At 38.4% G+C, this 19,329-nt stretch overlaps 1 protein-coding gene across 19 annotated transcripts in view; it reads left to right on the top strand.

Moving 5' to 3' along the window:
- The window catches only part of PTK2 (protein tyrosine kinase 2), a 352,445-nt gene that overhangs the window by 85,682 nt on the left and 247,434 nt on the right, over positions 1-19,329 (top strand). For 12 of the 19 annotated variants that reach the window (XM_064384629.1, XM_012461204.2, XM_064384637.1 and 9 more), the window contains one exon: positions 189-507. The exons of the other annotated variants lie outside the window; for them this stretch is intronic. In XM_064384629.1, the coding sequence (XP_064240699.1) occupies positions 408-507 (100 nt within the window). In that variant the 5' untranslated portion in view covers positions 189-407. Of the gene's footprint in view, positions 1-188; positions 508-19,329 lie in introns of those variants that run through there. 19 annotated transcript variants of the gene reach the window in all.

Here is a 19,329-nt window from a genome sequence, read left to right as displayed (position 1 = left end):
TGAACAGAAGGGTGAGATTAGCATATTAATAAGTTACTGGCTACTGGCCTTCTTTTTCTCCTCCCTCTTTTCCCTCCCTCTTTCTCCTTCCCTGAATGAATTTAGGAACACAGACCCATGGGGTCACATTACTAGCTGGTTTCATTCTGTTCAGTAGCTTAATCTAGCCAGGATGGTCTGTGTTTCAGATTGCGGAAGCATGAGAAGATTCTGTAACTGAGAGGCATCCTTCAAGCTGCTGGAAAATATTACAGAAGGAACACCTCCCAAATTTTGCTTCAAACTCTGAAAAAAGGAGCCCACAGGGGAACCTTAGTCTTGCTTGTGGATCGAAGCAAATACTATCACAGCGAGGAACTGGGACTTTGTGTGCGGACTCCTGGCTTGATCTTTATAGGATTGGGTGTATGTTGTTGGAACTGGCAGGCCAAGAGGCCCTGAAACCAGCAGGTGCCATCTATATGGAGAAAAGCGGCTGTAGTCCATTTCCAGTGTGTTGGGCTAAAGGTATAAATAACTTAAAAATATGTTTAGTTTTATTTAAATTCATGCTTTTGTACCGAAAAGGTGGATAAATGTTTTTCAGAATTTATTTCCATAGATTTACAGTTAAAATTTGAGGGAAAATGGAAATTGATTTGGTATGGGTTTACAGCTATTACATAAAACCAATTAGATAGCTTTTCAAATAGTAAATGAAAATCTTTTTTATGGAAAAGCATTTTGAGTTAAGCTATCCTTTAATGCTCATCCTATGTCTCTTAAAAGTTTTATTTTTTCTTTTAATTACGACATGTATTTATTCTGTAATATGGAAGTTTTAGGAAATAAAAAGAGGAATTTTAACTTAAATTTTAGGAAATAAAAGAGAGGCTGTAGGAAATAAGAGTAACATGGATTTTCTTATTTTAAAAATTAGTTTCCTTTACCCACTGTAAAGATTGTATATTCAGTTTGAAACTCCATATTTTTGTAAGGTGGGCTTAGGAATACCATGTATAAGCAATTTTCTTTTTTATAATGTTAGGGTTTTTATTCATATAAAAATGTAAATACAAAATATTGCCTTTTCACTGTAATATTCAAGACTGTATTTGGGAAACATATTTAGAAGTCAGAAATGCTGTATAATATGTGCATGACTAAAAGCAAATAAATTCAGCTGTTCTGCTTACAGTAGTAAAGAATATTTGTTAGGAGATAAAGTTCTTAAGAATATAATAAAAATATTTATTGTTATTTCAAATATATTTAAATATGTTACTCCACTTAGGAAAGATTTTTTAAAAGGAGGAAGCTGCGTTGTTGAAAAAGGCTGCAATTTTATAAGTAGGGGTATATAGACTGATTCATTTTAGTTTTTAGGGTAAGAATTTTAGTACCGCTGGGATATTGGTGTGTTAGCACCAAACTACAGTTTTACCATTGAAGTGGTTTTTATTTATCTAGTTGTTCCTGTCATCTTTGATTCTTTCCTAGGCTTTTAAACATTTTTAAAACATGTGATATTAGAAGAACTATTTTAGGATTCACTTTGTTCACTTGAGTATGTAATTAGATATTCAGAGTAAATATTTTGCTGAGTAAAATTCACACTCTTGGATTTTAAAGGGCTTTGGGAATGGGAACTTTTTACAATTTTAGTTTCTCAGCATCAGAAATGTATGGTATAAGAGAGTGTGATGAATAGTGTTTAGAGCCAAATAGTTCTATACTTGTTGAAAATTTTGGTCTTTTCCTAGATTTGCTGGGGTTCATTTGCATAATGCCACCCCATTGTGTAACAACATTCTGTTAGCACTGATCATTAACAATAAGGCTTTCTGATTTCCTTCACAAAGCCTAAGCTAGATTCAAGATCTACACATCCAGTACCAATGGGATATTAAATTATCAGCTGCTGGTTTTCTTTTTATTCAGTGTGACTTTAAAACTGCGAACTTTGGAAGAAAAGAGAGATTGTAGTGTTTTTGCTCACCCCAAAGCAATTGATGGAAACAGTTTGTTTTCCAATTAAGTTTGCTGACTGTCAGAGCAAATGAGTAGAACTATTTTTAACTGAAATATGCATTATGATAGAGTTAGGGTTGGGTGAGAGAGAACAGCGCTCACACGTATAAAAGATAGGAAAAGGTAGAGACAGTGTCAAGGGTCAGAATCAATTTCATGTGTAGGGCTGCAGCAAGCCATCTCCTCATATGAATGGTTTTGCCTTTGAGTTGTTCAGAGGAGGTTCTCACAAAACCTAGGAGCTGTCATCCTGCCCCTTCTTGGTGCTGCACACACTGTTTCCACTGTGATTGTCCAGTGTGTGACTATCTTAGTAAACTACTTCTCTCTCTCCTCGTGTTACTATTGTACCAGGACAGGAAGGCAGGAAACCTTGTTTTTATGCTGGTTAATTTTTATCTGTGTGATAAGGACAAAGATCTTGGTGTATAGGAATTGTCTGAATTGGTTATATTCAAGTATAAAAGTTACAACTTGTAGATAAAGACAAAGTAAAAAGCTCAAATCCAAAGAATATACAAATGTCTATCTGCAGTTAGACATTCTAAACCACACATTTGATTTTATCAGTTGCATTAACCTCAAAAAGCACAGCAGTGTCCCAATTTAAGAAGACACGTAAAATACCAGGACATGCTAAAAATAATAGAGCGGGCTATATTTGTATACCTTGAACTGAAACCTTTAAGGTATCCTTATAGCAGTCTGGGGTGTTTTTTGAACCAAGCTCATTGTGCAGTTGAATTTAGTGTAAATAATCCACCTTAGGTCCCATCCAAGGAAGATTACATTTTCAAGAATTCAGAAGGACTTTGATTTAACATGGGTTCAACTACATCATGATTTTCTAGGTTTAAAGACAGTTTTGAGTCAGAATATTGAATTAAATGTAAATGTTGACAGTGCTCTTTTAGGTTGTAAGGCTATCAAGTGCAGGAAGCCCTGTTTGGGGAGTTATTTGATTCCATCAGTTTTTACATTTTTTTATTTTATCTTTTTGAAAGGCTGGGAAGAACTAAAGAGTGTCAGATTTGGTTGTTAAATCCTGATCTGTTCTCTTTTTTTATTTCTCCCAGCTTTGGGCCATTGTTCTGTTGCTCATTAATAGCACAATTATTTTGGCTTTTCAGTGCCTCTAACACCCCAAACTCTTCCTTTCAGGCCTTTACACCTTCTGTTGCACCTTCCTGGAATCATGATCTCTGCATTCTCTTTATAGCCAGCTCCTCCTTCCTAGAATCATTATCTCTGCATTCTCCTACTAGCCAGCTCCTTTTAGGTCTCAGCTTAAATGAGCTCCATGAGGAAGTAGGAGTCTTCATCTTTTACTCACTGCCATATGCCAGGTACACTGGGCTTGGCACATAATAGGTGCTTGTTAAATATTTGTTGAATGAATAAATGTGACTAGTGTGCAAATAAAAATATATATCTCAGAGTAGAATGCATGGTAGTTTTATTAAAATGCAAATATTACTGTGGGAATCTCGCTCCAGTGCTCTCATTCCCCTCCGTCTAAGCCAAGTTTTCTCTAATGTTCCCTCCTAGATCCTTTTCTTCTGGTCTTGTATAGCATTTACTGTGATTTATCATTGTATATTTTACTTGATTGGATTTCTGTCTTCTATTAGACTGTAAACTTAACAGAGATAATGTCCGTTTTTTTCCTTCTTGACAAATAGTTGACACAATGGTTATTACTTTAATAAATGAATAAATTTTATATAGGGTGCATTTTATTGAAGACCTGAAGGAAATACCAGAGTTAGTCAAGTGGCTACTTGGGAGAAGAAAATTCCAAGTTGATTGTATAGGTAGAGCAAAGGCTCTTGCTGGGGAGAATGGCTGGAAGAGAGTGAATTGGGGTTCTGACTATATTTCCAGTTCTTCATGTCTACCAGGTGGTTGTTTAACCAGAGACACAGGCATGGGTTAAAAGTGAGGCTCACTAGAAAGAAGCTGCAGTTTGCAGATCAATATTAATCCACATTCCTTAAAAATAGCTCCCTGAGAGGAGTGAATTGGCCTTTAAATATCCTCCTGTGGGAAACATGCCTCCTTCTTGTTCTCTCAACAGATGTCTTAAAAGAAAGACTGTGGTGAACTCTCCCTTTTCATTTCTATTTTGAGTACTAGTAACACCAGCTCATCCACAAACATAAGGCAATGGGTATTAAACTTTCTCTCTCATATTCTTTTTTCTTGTCCTCATTATTAGTATTTGGTGAAGAGGCTGCTAGTTTTGCCTGATTTTTTCTTCTTCGTATATAGTTTTACAGCTGTCAGTGGATAGGTTTTTTTTGTTTGTTTTTTGGAGACCAAGTTTTGCTCTTGTCACCAGCTGGAGTGCAGTGGCACGAGCTCAGCTCCCTGCAACCTCCGCCTCCTGGGTTCAAGTGATTCTCCTGCCTCAGCCTCCCGAGTAGCTGGGATTACAGGCACCTGCTACCACTCTCTGCAAATTTTTATGTATTTTTAAGTAGAGACTGGGTTTTTATCATGTTGGCCAGGCTGGTCTCAAACTCTTGACGTCAGGTAATCTGCTTGCTTCAGCCTCCCAAAGTGCTGGGATTACAGATGTGAGCCATTGCACCCGACCTGGATATGGGGTTTTTGCTCAAATATGACCTTCTAAGTGAAGGAGAATAACAGCATGCCCCATGTTGTGCTTACTGACCCAGTGTTCCATGTGGTTAGCACTCGCATTCCCAACCTCCTAAGTGTCCTGGTTTGGGCAATAAATTACATGAGAACCCTAAAGTGTATCCTTCTTTGATCACACTGTGTGTGTGTGTATGTGTGTGTGTGTGTGTGTGTGTGTGTGTGTATCTATATATGTATATGGCAGGGTCTTGCTCTGTCACCCAGGCTGGTCTCAAACTCATAGGCTCAAGCAATCCGCCCACCTCAGCCTCACAAAGTGCTGAGATTACAGGTACGCACCACCATACCCAGCCGGATTACACTATTTAAAATTGACTCATCCTCCTGCCATAATTGTACCCCCATCCCTGTTATCTGCCTTGTCTTTCTATTTGCTCTTAACCACTATCTGACATACTCTATGGTTTATTTATTTACTTGTTTGGTTTAGCCACTGTCCCCCAGTGACATGTACACCCTATGAGACAAGGAGAACCTGTCTTGCTCATTGCTGCATTCCCAGTGCCTAAGACGTAGTAGACACTTACTTTAAACAGATGAATGAATTAAATCCTGTCTTCTGGGAGCAACAGAGGTTTCAGTCATTAGAAGCAAATGAGAGAGTCATGGAAATTTTTGTGGAAATTAAAAAACACTTGTCTACAAAGAAGAGAACAACATATACTGGGATTTACTTGAGGGTGGAAGGTGAGAGGAAGGAGAGGAACAAAAAAAATAACTGTTGGGTACTAAGCTTAATACCTGGATAATGCAATAATCTGTACAACAAACCCCAGGGCACAAGTTTACCTGTATAACAAACCTTCACATCAATGAGACGGTAACAACCCCCAACAATTGTATATTCTTATTTTAACTTTTATGTAAGTTCATAATGGAGTTGTATACTGATGGTGTATTTTCAGTTTAGGAAAAACCCCAATTTTTTTTTAATAGGACAAGATTTAGGGGAAATTTTTAAATGAACATTTGTGTTTAATTTGGTTATTGGATTAAGAATACATTTCATATATACCAGATGTTACCATAGTAAGACTAGTCATCTTTGGTTTTCTTTTTTAACAAGCATTCGTAAAGATATGGGGGATAACAGGAAAGATGTTGATTAAGACTAACTAATGATTCCATGGGAGGGTCTCAGTGGATTTCTGTTTGAAGAATATTCCTACTTTGAACTCCCCTTTTCTTCCCCTTAGAAACTTCACTTCATCTTTCTTTAACAACTATCATTGTTTATTGAATGCTAACTTTGTTTCATATATGTTGCTAAACACTTTATTATTTCAACTCCCACTTTACAGATATGGAACTGTGGTGACTTAAGAATCGTATAGTTGTGAGGAGCTAAGCACAGTCCTTGTTATTAAATGACAGATACTGCTCCCCTTCAAGATCTTGTTCACATGTCACTGCCTATAAAGGTTTTCTTGATATGTACTACTTCTGTAAAATTTCCAACCTTCTTCAGTTGTGGCTCAGATACTAGATTGGGCTTGCTCCTTTAAATTTTTATTTTGGGGATTTAGGTGAAGTTTTAGCTGTCCTGTAATCTATAGGGTCTTGCTCATGGAAAGCACATAATGGCTCAAGGTAGAGATTATTTAGTCTTGAAATTCTGAGGAATATACTTCACCACTTAAAGTCTTCAAAGCCCTAAGAGTTGAAATTCTGTTGTAATAGATTATCTATTTTCCTTACTGTAGGTTGTCTGCATATACAGTTTCACATATCTTTTCTTTCTTTCTTTTTTTAAATTATACTTTAAGTTCTGGGGTACATGTGTAGATTGTGCAGGATTGTTACATAGGTATACACATGCCATGGTGGTTTGCTGCCTCCATCCCACTGTCACCTACATTAGGTATTTCTCCTACTGTTAACCCTCCCCAATCTCCCTACCCCCTGCTATCCCTCCCCTAGCCCCCGCATCTTCCAACAGACCCCAGTTTTTGATGTTCCCCTCCCTGTGTCTAGGTGTTCTCATTGTCCAACGCCGACTTATGAGTGAGAACATGTGGTGTTTGGTTTTCTGTTCTTGTGTCAGTTTGCTGAGAATGATGGTTTCCAGCTTCATCCATGTCCCTGCAAAGGACATGAGCTCATACTTTTTTATGTCTTTTTCTTTTTTCAAATGACAGAGTCTACCTGTGTTGCCCAGGCTGGAGTGCAGTGGTACGATCTCAGCTCACTGCAACCTCCACTTCCTGGAGTCAAGTGATTCTCCTGCCTCAGCCTCTCAAGTAGCTGGAATTAAAGGCGCACACCACCAAACCCAGCTAATTTTTGCATTTTTAGTAGAGACAGTGTATCACCATGTTGACCAGGCTGGTCTTGAACTCCTAACCTCATGTGATATGCCCTCCTTAGCCTCCCAAAGTGCTGGGATTACAGGTGTGAGCCACTGTACCCAGCCCAGTTTCACATATTTTATTATGGAAAATTTCTGGTAAAACACGGTATGTTGAATGCATTCTTATATTCAACATTGAGAATTAAGTGAAATTTGGCATGTCTTCTCTCTCCTTGACTCTTGGAATCCTGGCAAGAGACTGAAGGGTTCTTTTCTGTGGAGACTGGTCTTAGCAAAGGGCTCGATTTGGACATCAGGAGAATTGGCCCCTTCAGAAAGGCTGTGATATGATACAGTTTGGCTATATCCCCACCCAAATCTCATCTTGAATTCCCACATGTTGTGGGAGGAACCTGGTAGGAGGTAATTGAATCATGGGGGCAAGTCTTTCCCATGCTGTTCCCGTGATAGTGATAGGCAAGTCATCCATATAAGTTGTGACTTGCTCCTCCTTGCCTTCCGCCATGACTACCTCCCCAGCCATGTGGAACTGTAAGTCCATTGAACCTCTTTTTCTTCCCAGTCTCAGGTTCATGTTTATCAGCAATGTGAGAACAGACTAATAATACAGGCTGCTTCTCTGCTTAGCCCAACCACCACCACATTGTCCTCACATGTAGGGCTTTAAGCCAAGGATGGACAGCGAGATATTTAAAGACAGCCTCTGTTTTCAAAATGTGAGACCAAAACAAACAGAATAAAACAACTTCTGCGCAACAAGATGAAACAGCAAGCATAAGGAAGCTAAAAGAAGAATATTAAGATCTTTAGAGAGCTGAGAGATTTGCACCCAGGAAAGACAAATAGTCTTTCCAAAAGTACTCCAGCTGAGCGCAGTGGTTCACATCTGTAATCCTAGCATTTTGGGAGGCCGAGGTGGGCAGATTGCTTGAGCCCAGGAGTTTGAGACCAGCCTGGGCAACATGGCAAAGCCCCATCTCTATCAAAAAATACAAAAATTAGCTGGGCATGGTGATGTACACATGTAGTCTGAGCTACTCAGGAGGCTGAGGTGGGAGGATTGCTTGAGCCTGGGAGGTCAGGGCTGCAGTGAGCCATGATTGCGCCACTGAACTCCAGTCTAGGCAATAGAGCAAGACCCTATCTCAAAGAAAAATATGTCCAAAGAACATAACAGTTTAAGAATGCATAAATGAACTCTGTAGAAGCAGTGGAAAGTAATGTCAAAGATAGCTCTCAGAACGTGGAAAGGAAGAATGGACAGATTTAAGAGAAAAGAAAATAGGATGATGAATCCAGAAGATCTAACATACAATAATAAGAGTTGAAAATAATTAGTAATTATAACTAAGAAAAAAAGGATAAAAGTCATCAAAGAGATGATGTAAGAACATTTCCCCAAACTACCAGCACATTGTCCTGGTGGTTTCTGGTTTGAAGGTTTCCAAATAGTGGAACCCCTTTAGCTGCCTCTCTGGCTTCCTCATAAGCCCTCTCCTCCTCCTCCTCCTCCTCTGTTCTTTCTAGCACTCAGTGCAGGTATAATATAGTATAATAATTATGTAACAGTTTTGGTCTTTTTCTTAACAATGCCTATTAACAATTGTAATTTTTTAATAGTACTTGTTACATTTGTAACTAAATAATTTGCATATGTGTTTGTCTCCTAACCAGGCTAAAAACTCTTTTAGAGTTGGATTACATGTACATATTTTTAATTAATTTACCTTCTATATGAGCATACTTCTTACAGTGCCTAGCCTAGTATAGAAGGGGTAAATAAATATTTTTAGAATTTATTAATCTGAGGGAGGTATGGCATATTTATTTGCCTACAGGGTAAAGGCATGAATGCATAAATGAAGCCAGATGGCTTTGCAATAGTAAGTTGCAGCTGGCTTTTGGCTGAGGCCAGTAGAGGGGTGGTGAGTACTGTGATGATGGGAAAGTGCTACCATTCATCTGCGTGTTGCCACACAGCACTATGGACCACTAGTAACAGGGTTTTCTGGAGAAATGAGAAACCCAGTAGGCCCAGATGCAACAGGGCTTAGTTGAGCTGCAGAGAGGTTGATGGAGCTAGACTGCCCGGGTTGAGTTCTGTGTTCTAGATTCAAACATGCCTCTAAGATCATTGTGGTTTTGAATCCAGAGCACTGCAGTAAAGCAAATATTAAGTGTATAGTACCATTCTTTATTTTTAAAAAAGTAATGCCATAATTTAAAAATACTTGATGGTTTAAAAAAAAAAAAAAGACTACTGATTTTTTAGTGAGCCTTCAGTGAGTCAGTTTTTTTGCTGGTAGTGGGTCTTGCCTTGATGTGGACCAAGGTGGTGGTTGCTGAGGGTTGGGGTGGCTTGGCAATTTTTAAAAAATAAGACGAGTGAAATTTGCTACATTGACTGTACATCACAATGATGTTTGATAGTATTTTACCCATAATAGAACTTCTTTAAAATTGAAGTCAGGCCTCTCAAACCATGCCATTTCTTTATCAACTAAGTTTATGTAATCATTTACTGTCATTTCAACATTGTTCACAGCATCTTCATTGGTGGTAGATTCCTTCTCAAGAAACCACTTTCTTCACGCGTTCATAAGGAAGAATCCTTATTTGTTCAAGTTTTATCATGAGATTGCAGAAATGCAGTCATATCTTCAGGCTCCCCTTCTAATTCTAGTTTTCTGCTATTTTCCACTGCATCTACAATTACTTCCTCCAGTAAAGTCTTAAGCCCCTCAAAGTCATCTGTGAGGGTTGGAGTCAACTTCTTTCAAATTCCTGTTCATATTGCTCTTTTTTTCCCCCTTGAGACAGAGTCTCACTGTGTTGCCCAGGCTGGAGTGCAGTGGTGCAATCTCAGTTCACTGCAACCTCCACCTCCCAGGTTCAAGTGATTCTCCTGCCTCAGCTTCCCAACTAGCTGAGACTACAGGTGCCCGCCACCACACCTGGCTAAATTTTTGTTGTATTTTTATTGGAGACAAGGTTTCACTGTGTTGGCCAGGCTGGTCTTGAACTTCTACCTCGTGATCCATCCGCCTCAGCCTCCCAAAGTGCTGAGATTAAAGGCATGAGCCACCGTGCCCAGCCCATGTTGCTATGTTAACCTCCTCCCATGAATCATGAATGTTGTTAATGTCATCTAGAATGGGGACTCCTTTCCAGAAGGTTTTCAAGATACTTTGCCCAGATCCATCAGATCCACCTACCTATGGCAGCTATATCCTTACGAAATATAATTCTTAAATAATAAGCCTTGAAGTCCAGATTACTCCTTGATCTGTGGGCTGCTGTATTAGTCCGTTCTCACACTGCTATATAAAAACTACCTGAGACTGGGTAATTTAAAAGGAAAGAGGTTTAATTGACTCAACAGTTCTACATGGCTGGGGAAGCCTCAGGAAACTTAAAATCATGGTGAAAGGCAGAAGGAAAGCATGGCATGTCTTAACACGGCAGCAGGAGAGAAGTGAGAGTGCAGGAAAAATTGCCACTTTTAAAACCATCAGATTTCATGATAACTCTCTTACTATTGCAAGAACAGTATGGGGGAACTGCCCCCGTGATCCAATTATCACCTACCAGTTCCCATCCTCAACGTGTGGGGATTACAATTGCTAGTGAGATTTGGGTGGGGACACACAGCCAAACCATATCAGCTGCAGAGGGCATTGTGTCAGGTAGGAAAACATTCATCTTCTGGTGCATCTCCCTCATAGCTTTTGGATGACAGGAGTATTATAAATGAGCAGTAATAGCTGGAAAGAAATCTTTTCTTCTGAGCAGTAGGTCTCAACAGTGGGCTTAAAATATTCAGTAAACCATACTGTAAACAGATGTCCTCTCATCTAGGCTTTGTTCTTTCATTTGTTAACCACAGGCAGAGTCGATTTAGTACCGTTCTTAAGGGCCCTAAGATTTTCAGAATGGGAAATAAGTGTTGGCTTCAACTTAAAATCAACTGCATTAGCCCATAATGAGTGTCAGCCTGTCCTGTGAAGCTTTGAAGCCAGGCATCAACTTCACCTCTAGCTATCAAAGTCTTAGATGGCATCTTCTGATAGAAGACTGTTTCTTCTTAATTGTGACATGTAGTGTAGCCACATTCGTTAGTGATCTTAGCTAGATCTTTTGGACAACTTGGTACAGCTTCTCCACCAACACTTGCTGCTTCATCTTGCACTTTTATGCTATTGAGATGGCTTTTTTTCCTTTAACCTAATGAACTAGCCTCTGCTAGCTTCAGACTTTTCTTCTGTAGCTTCCTCACCTCAACTTACAGAATTGAAGATGGTCTTGCTCTGGATTAGGCTTTGGCTTAAGGGAATGTTGTGACTAGTTAGATCTTCTGTCCAGACCACCAAAACTTTCTCAGTGTCAGCAATATGGCTGTTCTGCTTTTGTTTGTTTGTTTGAGACAGAGTCTCGTGTTGCCCAGGTTGGAGTGCAGTGGTGCGATTTCGGCTCACTGCCACCTCTGCTTCCCAGGTTCAAGAGATTCTCCTGCCTCAGCCTCCCAAATAGCTGGGACTATCGGTGCCTGCCACCATACCCGGCTATTTTCTTTTCTTGTATTTTTAGTAGAGATGGGGTTTCACTACGTTGGCCAGGCTGGTCTTGAACTCCTGACCTTGTGATCCACCCACCTCTGGTTCCCAAAGTGCTGGGATTACAGGCGTGAACCACCGTACCCAGCCTGTTGTGCTTTCTTATCATTTGTGTGTTCAGTGGAGTAGCATTTGTATTTCCTTCAATAACTTTTCCTTTGCATTCACAACTTGGCTTTTTGGCAAAAGAAGCCTACCTTTTGTCCCGTTTCAGCTTTCAACATGCTTTCTTCACTAGGCTTAATCATTTCTAGCTTTTTATTTAAAGTGAGAGGAATGGGACTCTTCATTTCACTTGAACACTTAGAGGCCATTGTAGGGTTATTATTAATTGGTCTAACTTCAATGATATTGTGTCTCAGGGAATAGGGAAGCCTTAGGAGAAGGGGGAGAGATGAGGCAGCAGTGGGTTGTGGAGCAGTTAGAACACACATATATCAACTAAGCTTACTATCTTCCATGGGTGCCATTTGTGGCACCCCAAGACAGTTATAATAGAAATATCAAATATCATGAATAACTGTAACAGATATAATAATAATGAAAAAGTTTGAAATATTGTGAGCATTACCAAAATGTAACACATTCGGTAAAAGTGGGCACATGCTGTTGGAAAAATGATGCCCATGGACTTGCTCAATGCAGGGTTACCACAAACCTTTAATTTTTTTTTTTTTTAAAGGCAGTTGGATGGGTTGTCAGTTGCTGTGATTGTTTGGAAAGGCAAATGATACAGGGCAAGGAAAGAAAGTACAGGTTGAGTATCCCTAATCTGAAAATCTGAAATCTGATATGCTCCCAAATACTCAGCTTTTTTTGACTGCTGATATGATGTTCAAAGGAAACTTGTTGGAGCACTTCAGGTTTGTATTTTCTGATTTGGGATGCTCAACCAGTGAGTGTAATGCAAATATTCTAAAATCTGAAAAAATATGAAATCTGAAACTCTTCTATTCCCAAACATTTAGGTAAGGGATACTCGCTTATATTAGAGAAGAGGGCAGAAAGGACCAGAGTGGTTATTTAACAATTTAGTAGATTGAACCAACACAAGATAAAGCTAGCATGTGTTGGAGTGTCTAATATAATTTTTTTCAGTAGGACCAGTTGGAATATCCAATTGTATCCTCTTCGTTCACTAAATCAGATTGAGCAGCTGTCTTCACAGTACTGAAAATAGTAGGAACAGTGAGGTCTGCTTGTTAAATCTTCACTAGTATTCTTAACATAGGCTTCAATCTTAATAAATGTGAGTTTCTTAAGACGTGTGTCAAGTAGGTCATTTCAATCACTTGTTGTTATTAATATATAAATATTGTACTTATTTTTGAGGTATATGTGATACCTGTATACAGTATGTGATGATCAAACCAGGGCAATTAGGATATCACCTCAAACATTTTTCTTATCTTTGTGTTGGGAACATTACAATTCTCTTTTAAAAATATGCAATAAATTAGTAACTGTGATTTTCTTGCTGTACTATCAAATACTAGAACTTACTCTGCTAGCTATATTTTTGTACCCCTTAACCAACTTCTCTTTATCCCCTGAACCCTTTCCCTTCCCATCCTCTGGTAACTACCACTTTACTCTATACTTCATGAGATCTACTTTTTTAGCTCCTGACTGTGAATGAGAACATGCCACATTTGTCTTGTGCCTGGCCTATTTCACTTAAGATAATGACCTCTGGTTCCACCCATGTTGTTGCAGCTGACAAGATTTCATTCTTCTGTTGCTGAATAATATTCCATTGTGTATATATACCACATTGTCCTTGTGGATTCCGTATCTTGGCTGTTGTGAATACTGCTGTAATAAGAATGGGAATGCAGATATCATTTCAAAATAACGATTTCCTTTCTTTCTTTTGAATATGTATTCGGTATTGGGATTGCTGGATCATATATTCTATTTTTGTTTTTTTGAGAAACTTCCATGCTGTTTTACTTAATGACTATACTAGTTTACATTCCTACGGACAGTGTATAAGCTCTCCTCTTTCTCTGCATCCTTGCCAGTACTTGTTATTTTTTGTCTTTTTTGTAATAGGTATTCTAACTGAGGTGAGATGATATCTCATTGTGGTTTTAATTTGTATTTTCCTGATGATAGTGATGTCAAGCATTTTTTCCATATACCTGTTGGCCTTTTCTATGTCTTCTGTTGAGATATGTCTATTCAGATCTTTTGCCCGTTTTAAAAACAGGATTATTTATGTTTTTGCTTTTGATTTTTTTTTTTTTTAATTTGTTTATTTTTCTAAGAGACAGGATCTCGTTTTATTGCCCAAGCTGGGGTTCAGTGAGTGTGATTTTAGCTCACTGTAACCTCTAATACCTTCTATTGAATTTTCTGAGCTCTCTATATATCCTGATTATTAATCCCTTGTCAGATAGGTAGTTGCAAATACTTTCTCCCATTCTGTGTGTTGTCTCTCTCTCTCTCTTTTTTTTTTTTCCTTCTTTGAGATGGAGTCTTGCTCTGTCACCAGACTGGAGTGCAGTGGTGTCATCTCAGCTCACTGCAGCCTCCACCTCTCGGGTTCAAGTGATTCTCCTGCCTCAGCCTCTCAAGTAGCTGGTATTACAGGTGCCTGCCACCATACCCCCAGCTAATTTTTTGTATTTTTAGTAGTAACGGGGTTTCACCATGTTGGCTAGGTTGGTCTTGAACTCCTGACCTCAAGTGATCTGCCTGCCTCAGCCTCCCAAAGTGTTGGGTTTACAAGTATGAGCCACCATGCCTGGGCCTACACTTTCTTTTACTTGTTAATTGGCTTATTGAGGTTTTCTGTTTCTTCTTGGTTCAGTCTTGGTAGGATTTTTGTGTCCAAGAATTTATCAGTTTCTTCCAGCTTTTCTAATTGGTTAACAAATGTTTTTCATAATAGTCTCTTTAAGAGTCTTTGTATTCTGTAGTTATCTGTATAGTGGCTGAGTTCCAAGAAAACCAAGGGAATCCTGGTCAACTCTTTTTGGTTTATTTTTCTTTTGGTAATTGCCTTTTATTTCCTAGCCTAGAAAGTCCCTTAGCCAGAGTCAGAAGCCCACCCAGATTCAAGAAGGAGGGAATGCAGATTCCACCTATTAACAGGAAGAGTATCAAAGTCACATTGGATAAAGGGCATATTAAACATTAGATAATTTAATGTTAGCTGTTTTGTCTAGTAAAATCAATTTAGGAATTTTAGGTTAGAGCTTTTATGAGAAAATAAACTCAAGTGTTATAGAAAAGACCAAAATGAGGGAGAAGATAACTTTTAGACCAGTTTAGATTGTTTAAGGAGTCACTTTAACTAGAAATATTACCCAGATTCTTAAAGCTCTTCAGGTTTTGTCATTTCTATTAATTTAGCTGTCCCAGTTTGCATTCCTTTGCTTAGTCTCATTCTTTTTTTTTTTAATTGCATTTTAGGTTTTGGGGTACATGTGAAGAACATGCAAGATTGTTGCATAGGTACACACGTGGCAGTGTGATTTGCTGCCTTCCTCCCCTTCACCTATATCTGGCATTTCTCCCCATGCTCTCTCTCCCCAACTCCCCACCCCGCACTGTCCCTCTCCTATTTCCCCCCAACAGACCCCAGTGTGTGATGCTCCCTTCCCTGTGTCCATGTGTTCTCATTGTTCAACACCTGCCTATGAGTGAGAACATGTGGTGTTTGATTTTCTGTTCTTGTGTCTGTTTGCTGAGAATGATGGTTTCCAGGTTCATCCATGTCCCTACAAAGGACACGAACTCATCGTTTTTGATGGCTGCATAATATTCTATGGTGTATATGTGCCACATATTCCTTGTCCAGTCTATCATCGATGGGCATTTGGGTTGGTTCCAGGTCTTTGCTATTGTAAACTGTGCTGCAGTGAACATTCGTGTGGATGTATCCTTATAGTAGAACGATTTATAATCCTTTGGATATATACCCCATCATGGGATTGCTGGGTCAAATGGAATTTCTATGTCTAGGTCCTTGAGGAATCGCCACACTGTCTTCCACAATGGTTGAACTAATTTACACTCCCACCAACGTGTAAAAGTGTTCCTATTTCTCCACATCCTCTCCAGCATCTGTTGTCTCCAGATTTTTTAATGATCGCCGTTCTAACTGGCGTGAGATGGTATCTCAATGTAGTTTTGATTTGCATTTCTCTAATGACCAGTGATGATGAGCATTTTTTCATGTTTGTTGGCCTCATGTATGTCTTCTTTTGTAAAGTGTCTGTTCATATCCTTTGCCCACTTTTGAATGGGCTTGTTTGTTTTTTTCTTGTAAATCTGTTTTAGCAGCCAGCTAGTCTTCTTCCAACACCCTCCCACCCTTTACAGCTTCAGCAAACGTCTCAAGTTTTATTAAAGGGTCAGTGCACTTAAAGCATAATGAGGTGGTTCTCTTGGTGGGATCTTAACATGTACAGTAATTATAAATGAGGGAATTCTGGAGTAAAGAGTAGGGTGTTTATTATGTTCCTTGCATTTTTCTTTTTTGTATGTGCTGCATATGTAGCATTTACCTCAGGTTGTGAGTTGAGCCTTGGAGCTTAACTCCATAGTTTATTAACTCTTGTTTCTTCACATCTGGACTTAGAACTGCCCTGTTTCTTCAAGAGAAGAAAGAGTTAGGCACTGAGAACCCTTGATACCTTTCCTATGTTAATTAAAGGGAGACCTAAAGTTGTAGACAGCTGAGCAGCAATTATTGACATTCCATCTTCTCTCCCATTCCAGTCAGCATTTGGTCTCTTGCCTGTAGTGATTTAAACTGGGCAGCCTGGCTGAGAAATGAACGGTTTGGAGCCTGCCTGAGCTAGGACTCAGCAAAGTGTGGTTAGCAGACTAGTGTTGGTGCTGGAACTGTTTACAGCCTAGGACAAGATAAGGAAATTTGGTGTAAGCATCTAGACACCTTGATACCTTACAGCAATTTGATAGTAATGTGATGTCGATCGATTATAGTAATGGAAATTATGTGCTTGGCTTAGGTATGTCTTTAAAAAAAAAAAAAAAACTTCATTTTTCTAGAAATTCCTGTTCACTATATTTTACAAAAGTATTGGTCTGTGATAGGTTGGAAATTAAAACAAAACTGGTTCTTCATCACAGATGATTTGAGGAGTACTGGACTAAGCCATGTAAAAACAGTTTTTTGTTTTAAAAACTTTTCATTTCCACCTTGATAATTTATTGAAAAAGATATTCTGTAGTGTGCAAAAGTGGCAGATCTCTGTGAATAATTAATCTTGAAATGTTTTTAAAAATGTAATTGGCCCCAGAAACAGAAGAGCTACAATAACAAAACCCTGTGAAAGATGACTGTTCTATGGTGAAGGAGGTAAAAGACTTTTTTCATAGAAACACAAAGAATTGGCAGCCCCAGTTCAACTTTAGCCGTGGATCAGAAACAAATACAGAACTGCACAAACAGCACAGGGACATCTGTTAAATTGGTAGAAACAGAATAGTCACTGTAGCAGAAAGCAACTCTTGGGACTTGTCATTCTGTAGTTGAGGCCATTTTTTGAACTGACTGAACCGTGATGAGTGCCCAAAGAGGTGACCCAGATGCTAGGATCTCAGAACCCTCAAGACCCACAAAAAGACATGAAGACATGTGAATGCCACCGACAGGGGACTTCGGAGGTTAACAGCATCAGGCACAGACCTTCCTAGAGAGAGTTGAAGAAGGCCTGATGGCAAATATATTGCCTATTTGAGAATTTATAGCACAAATCAGATTTTGACAAGCAGATAAAACATTAAAGTGTAAAACAGAATAACGTTCTTTTTTTTTTTTTTTGATAAGTTCTGAAAGGATAGGAGCAAAATCACACTATAATGGAAAACTGCTTCACTCTGGTGATATTTTAACAAAGGTTTATCTTTTTAAATGTATTTTGGCCAGTTTTTTTTTTTTTGAAGACCTATTTATGAAGACCCGTTTATGAGAAATCTCAACATTGATTTTTGGGCCGCAGAGGTATATTTGGATTGTATCATATTTTTTGTTTAGCTTCTCCCCTGATATACTCCATATTTATTCCAAGTAGTGTTTTTTCATTGCTAGCACGTCTTTTCTTCTGATGACTTGTGAGGTGTAATTCTTTCTTCCGGGAAGCAATTGATACTATGAATGTAGTTGTCTTTACTGTCTAATTTGGGCTACAAAAGAGATAGCCGAAATAATCAGAAGTGCAGTTGTTGTTGCTGTTGTTGTTTTACTGTCCAGCAGCCTTGTTAAATTTATTTATTCCAGCAGTTTATTTGTAGATTCTTTTAGATTTTCTCCATAATCTGTGCATATAGTTTTACTTACATAGTTTATGAATAATGATAGTTTTATTTGTTCTTTCCCAACCTTTATGTTTTACTTCCTTTTTTTTTTTTTTTTAATTGTACTTGGCAGTGACTTCCAGAACGATGCTGTACAAAAGTGGTAATGACGGGCATCCATGTCTTATTTCCAGTTTGGGGAGGGGAAATTTTTTTCCCTCTAGTATTTACATTTCATGTAGATATTCTTCATCAGATTTATGAACTCTCATCCTATTTCTAGTTTGCCAAGAGTTCTTATCATGAGTGGTTGGTAAACTTCATCGTGTATGTTTTCTGCATGTCTTGAGGTAACTGGCTCTTCTTTGTGAAAATGTGGTGAATTACACTGATCCTACCTTTCTATTCCTAGAATAAACTTTTGCTCATGATATATTGTTCCTTTTAAATACAGCTGGATCAAGCGTGCCAATTGTTAAGATTTTTGCATCTGTATTTGTAAGAAAGGTAGACATTGTTTCTCATCCCGTTCTGTTAGATTTTGATATCACTGTTCTGCTGATGTCATAAAGCAAGTTGGGAAATGTTCTGTATCTGTTTTTTGGAAGCATTTGTGTAACATTAATATTTCTTAATTTGCTGAAAGAATTAAAATGTTCCTTTGTGGGGAGAATTTTAGATGGACTGTTTTTAATTGAATAGTTCCATTTTATATTGCTTCATTTTGCTGTGTTGTATTTTGCAAGGAATTGTGCCTTTCTAAATTTTCAAATTCATTGGCATAAAGTTATTCATAAACCCTTATTGTATTACTCATTATCTCTTACCTTTTATTATCTTCTCTTCTTCATTCTTGATATTGCTAGTTTCTCTGGACTCTTCATCTTTTTTCTTTTCTTTTTTTTTTTTGATACAGAGTCTCACTTTGCCGCCCAGGCTGGAGTGCAGTGGCATGTTCTTGGCTCACTGCGACCGCTACCTCCTGGGTTCAAGCAATTCTCCTGCGTCAGCCTCCTGAGTAGCTGGGATTACAGGCGCGTGCCACCACGCCCAGCTAATTTTTTTTTTTTTTTTTTTTTCCCAGTAGAGATGGGGTTTCACCTGATTAGTCAGGCTGTTCTCAAATCTCCTAACCTCATGATCCACCTGCCTCAGCCTCCCAAAGTTCTGGGATTACAGGCATGAGCAGCTGCGCTTGGCTTGACTCTTTGTCTTTGATCAGTCTTACAAGAGGTGTATCAATTTTATTTTTTAAAAGTTACTTTGATTTTGTTCTGCTTTTAAATTGTTCTTTTAAATATGCATTCTTTTTTTAATTAAAAACATTTTTATTGGTACATAGTAGATATATTATATATATATATTTGTGGGGTTACATGAGATGTTTTGATACAGGCATACAGTGCGTAATAATCACATCAGGCTAAATGGGGTATCCATAACCTCAGCCATTTATCC

The sequence above is a fragment of the Aotus nancymaae genome, unplaced genomic scaffold, assembly GCF_030222135.1.
Source record: "Aotus nancymaae isolate 86718 unplaced genomic scaffold, 86718_ANA_hifiasm-v0.15.2.pri h1tg000036l, whole genome shotgun sequence".
Taxonomy (NCBI): domain Eukaryota; kingdom Metazoa; phylum Chordata; class Mammalia; order Primates; family Aotidae; genus Aotus; species Aotus nancymaae.
This window is presented reverse-complemented; position numbering and strand designations above follow the sequence as displayed.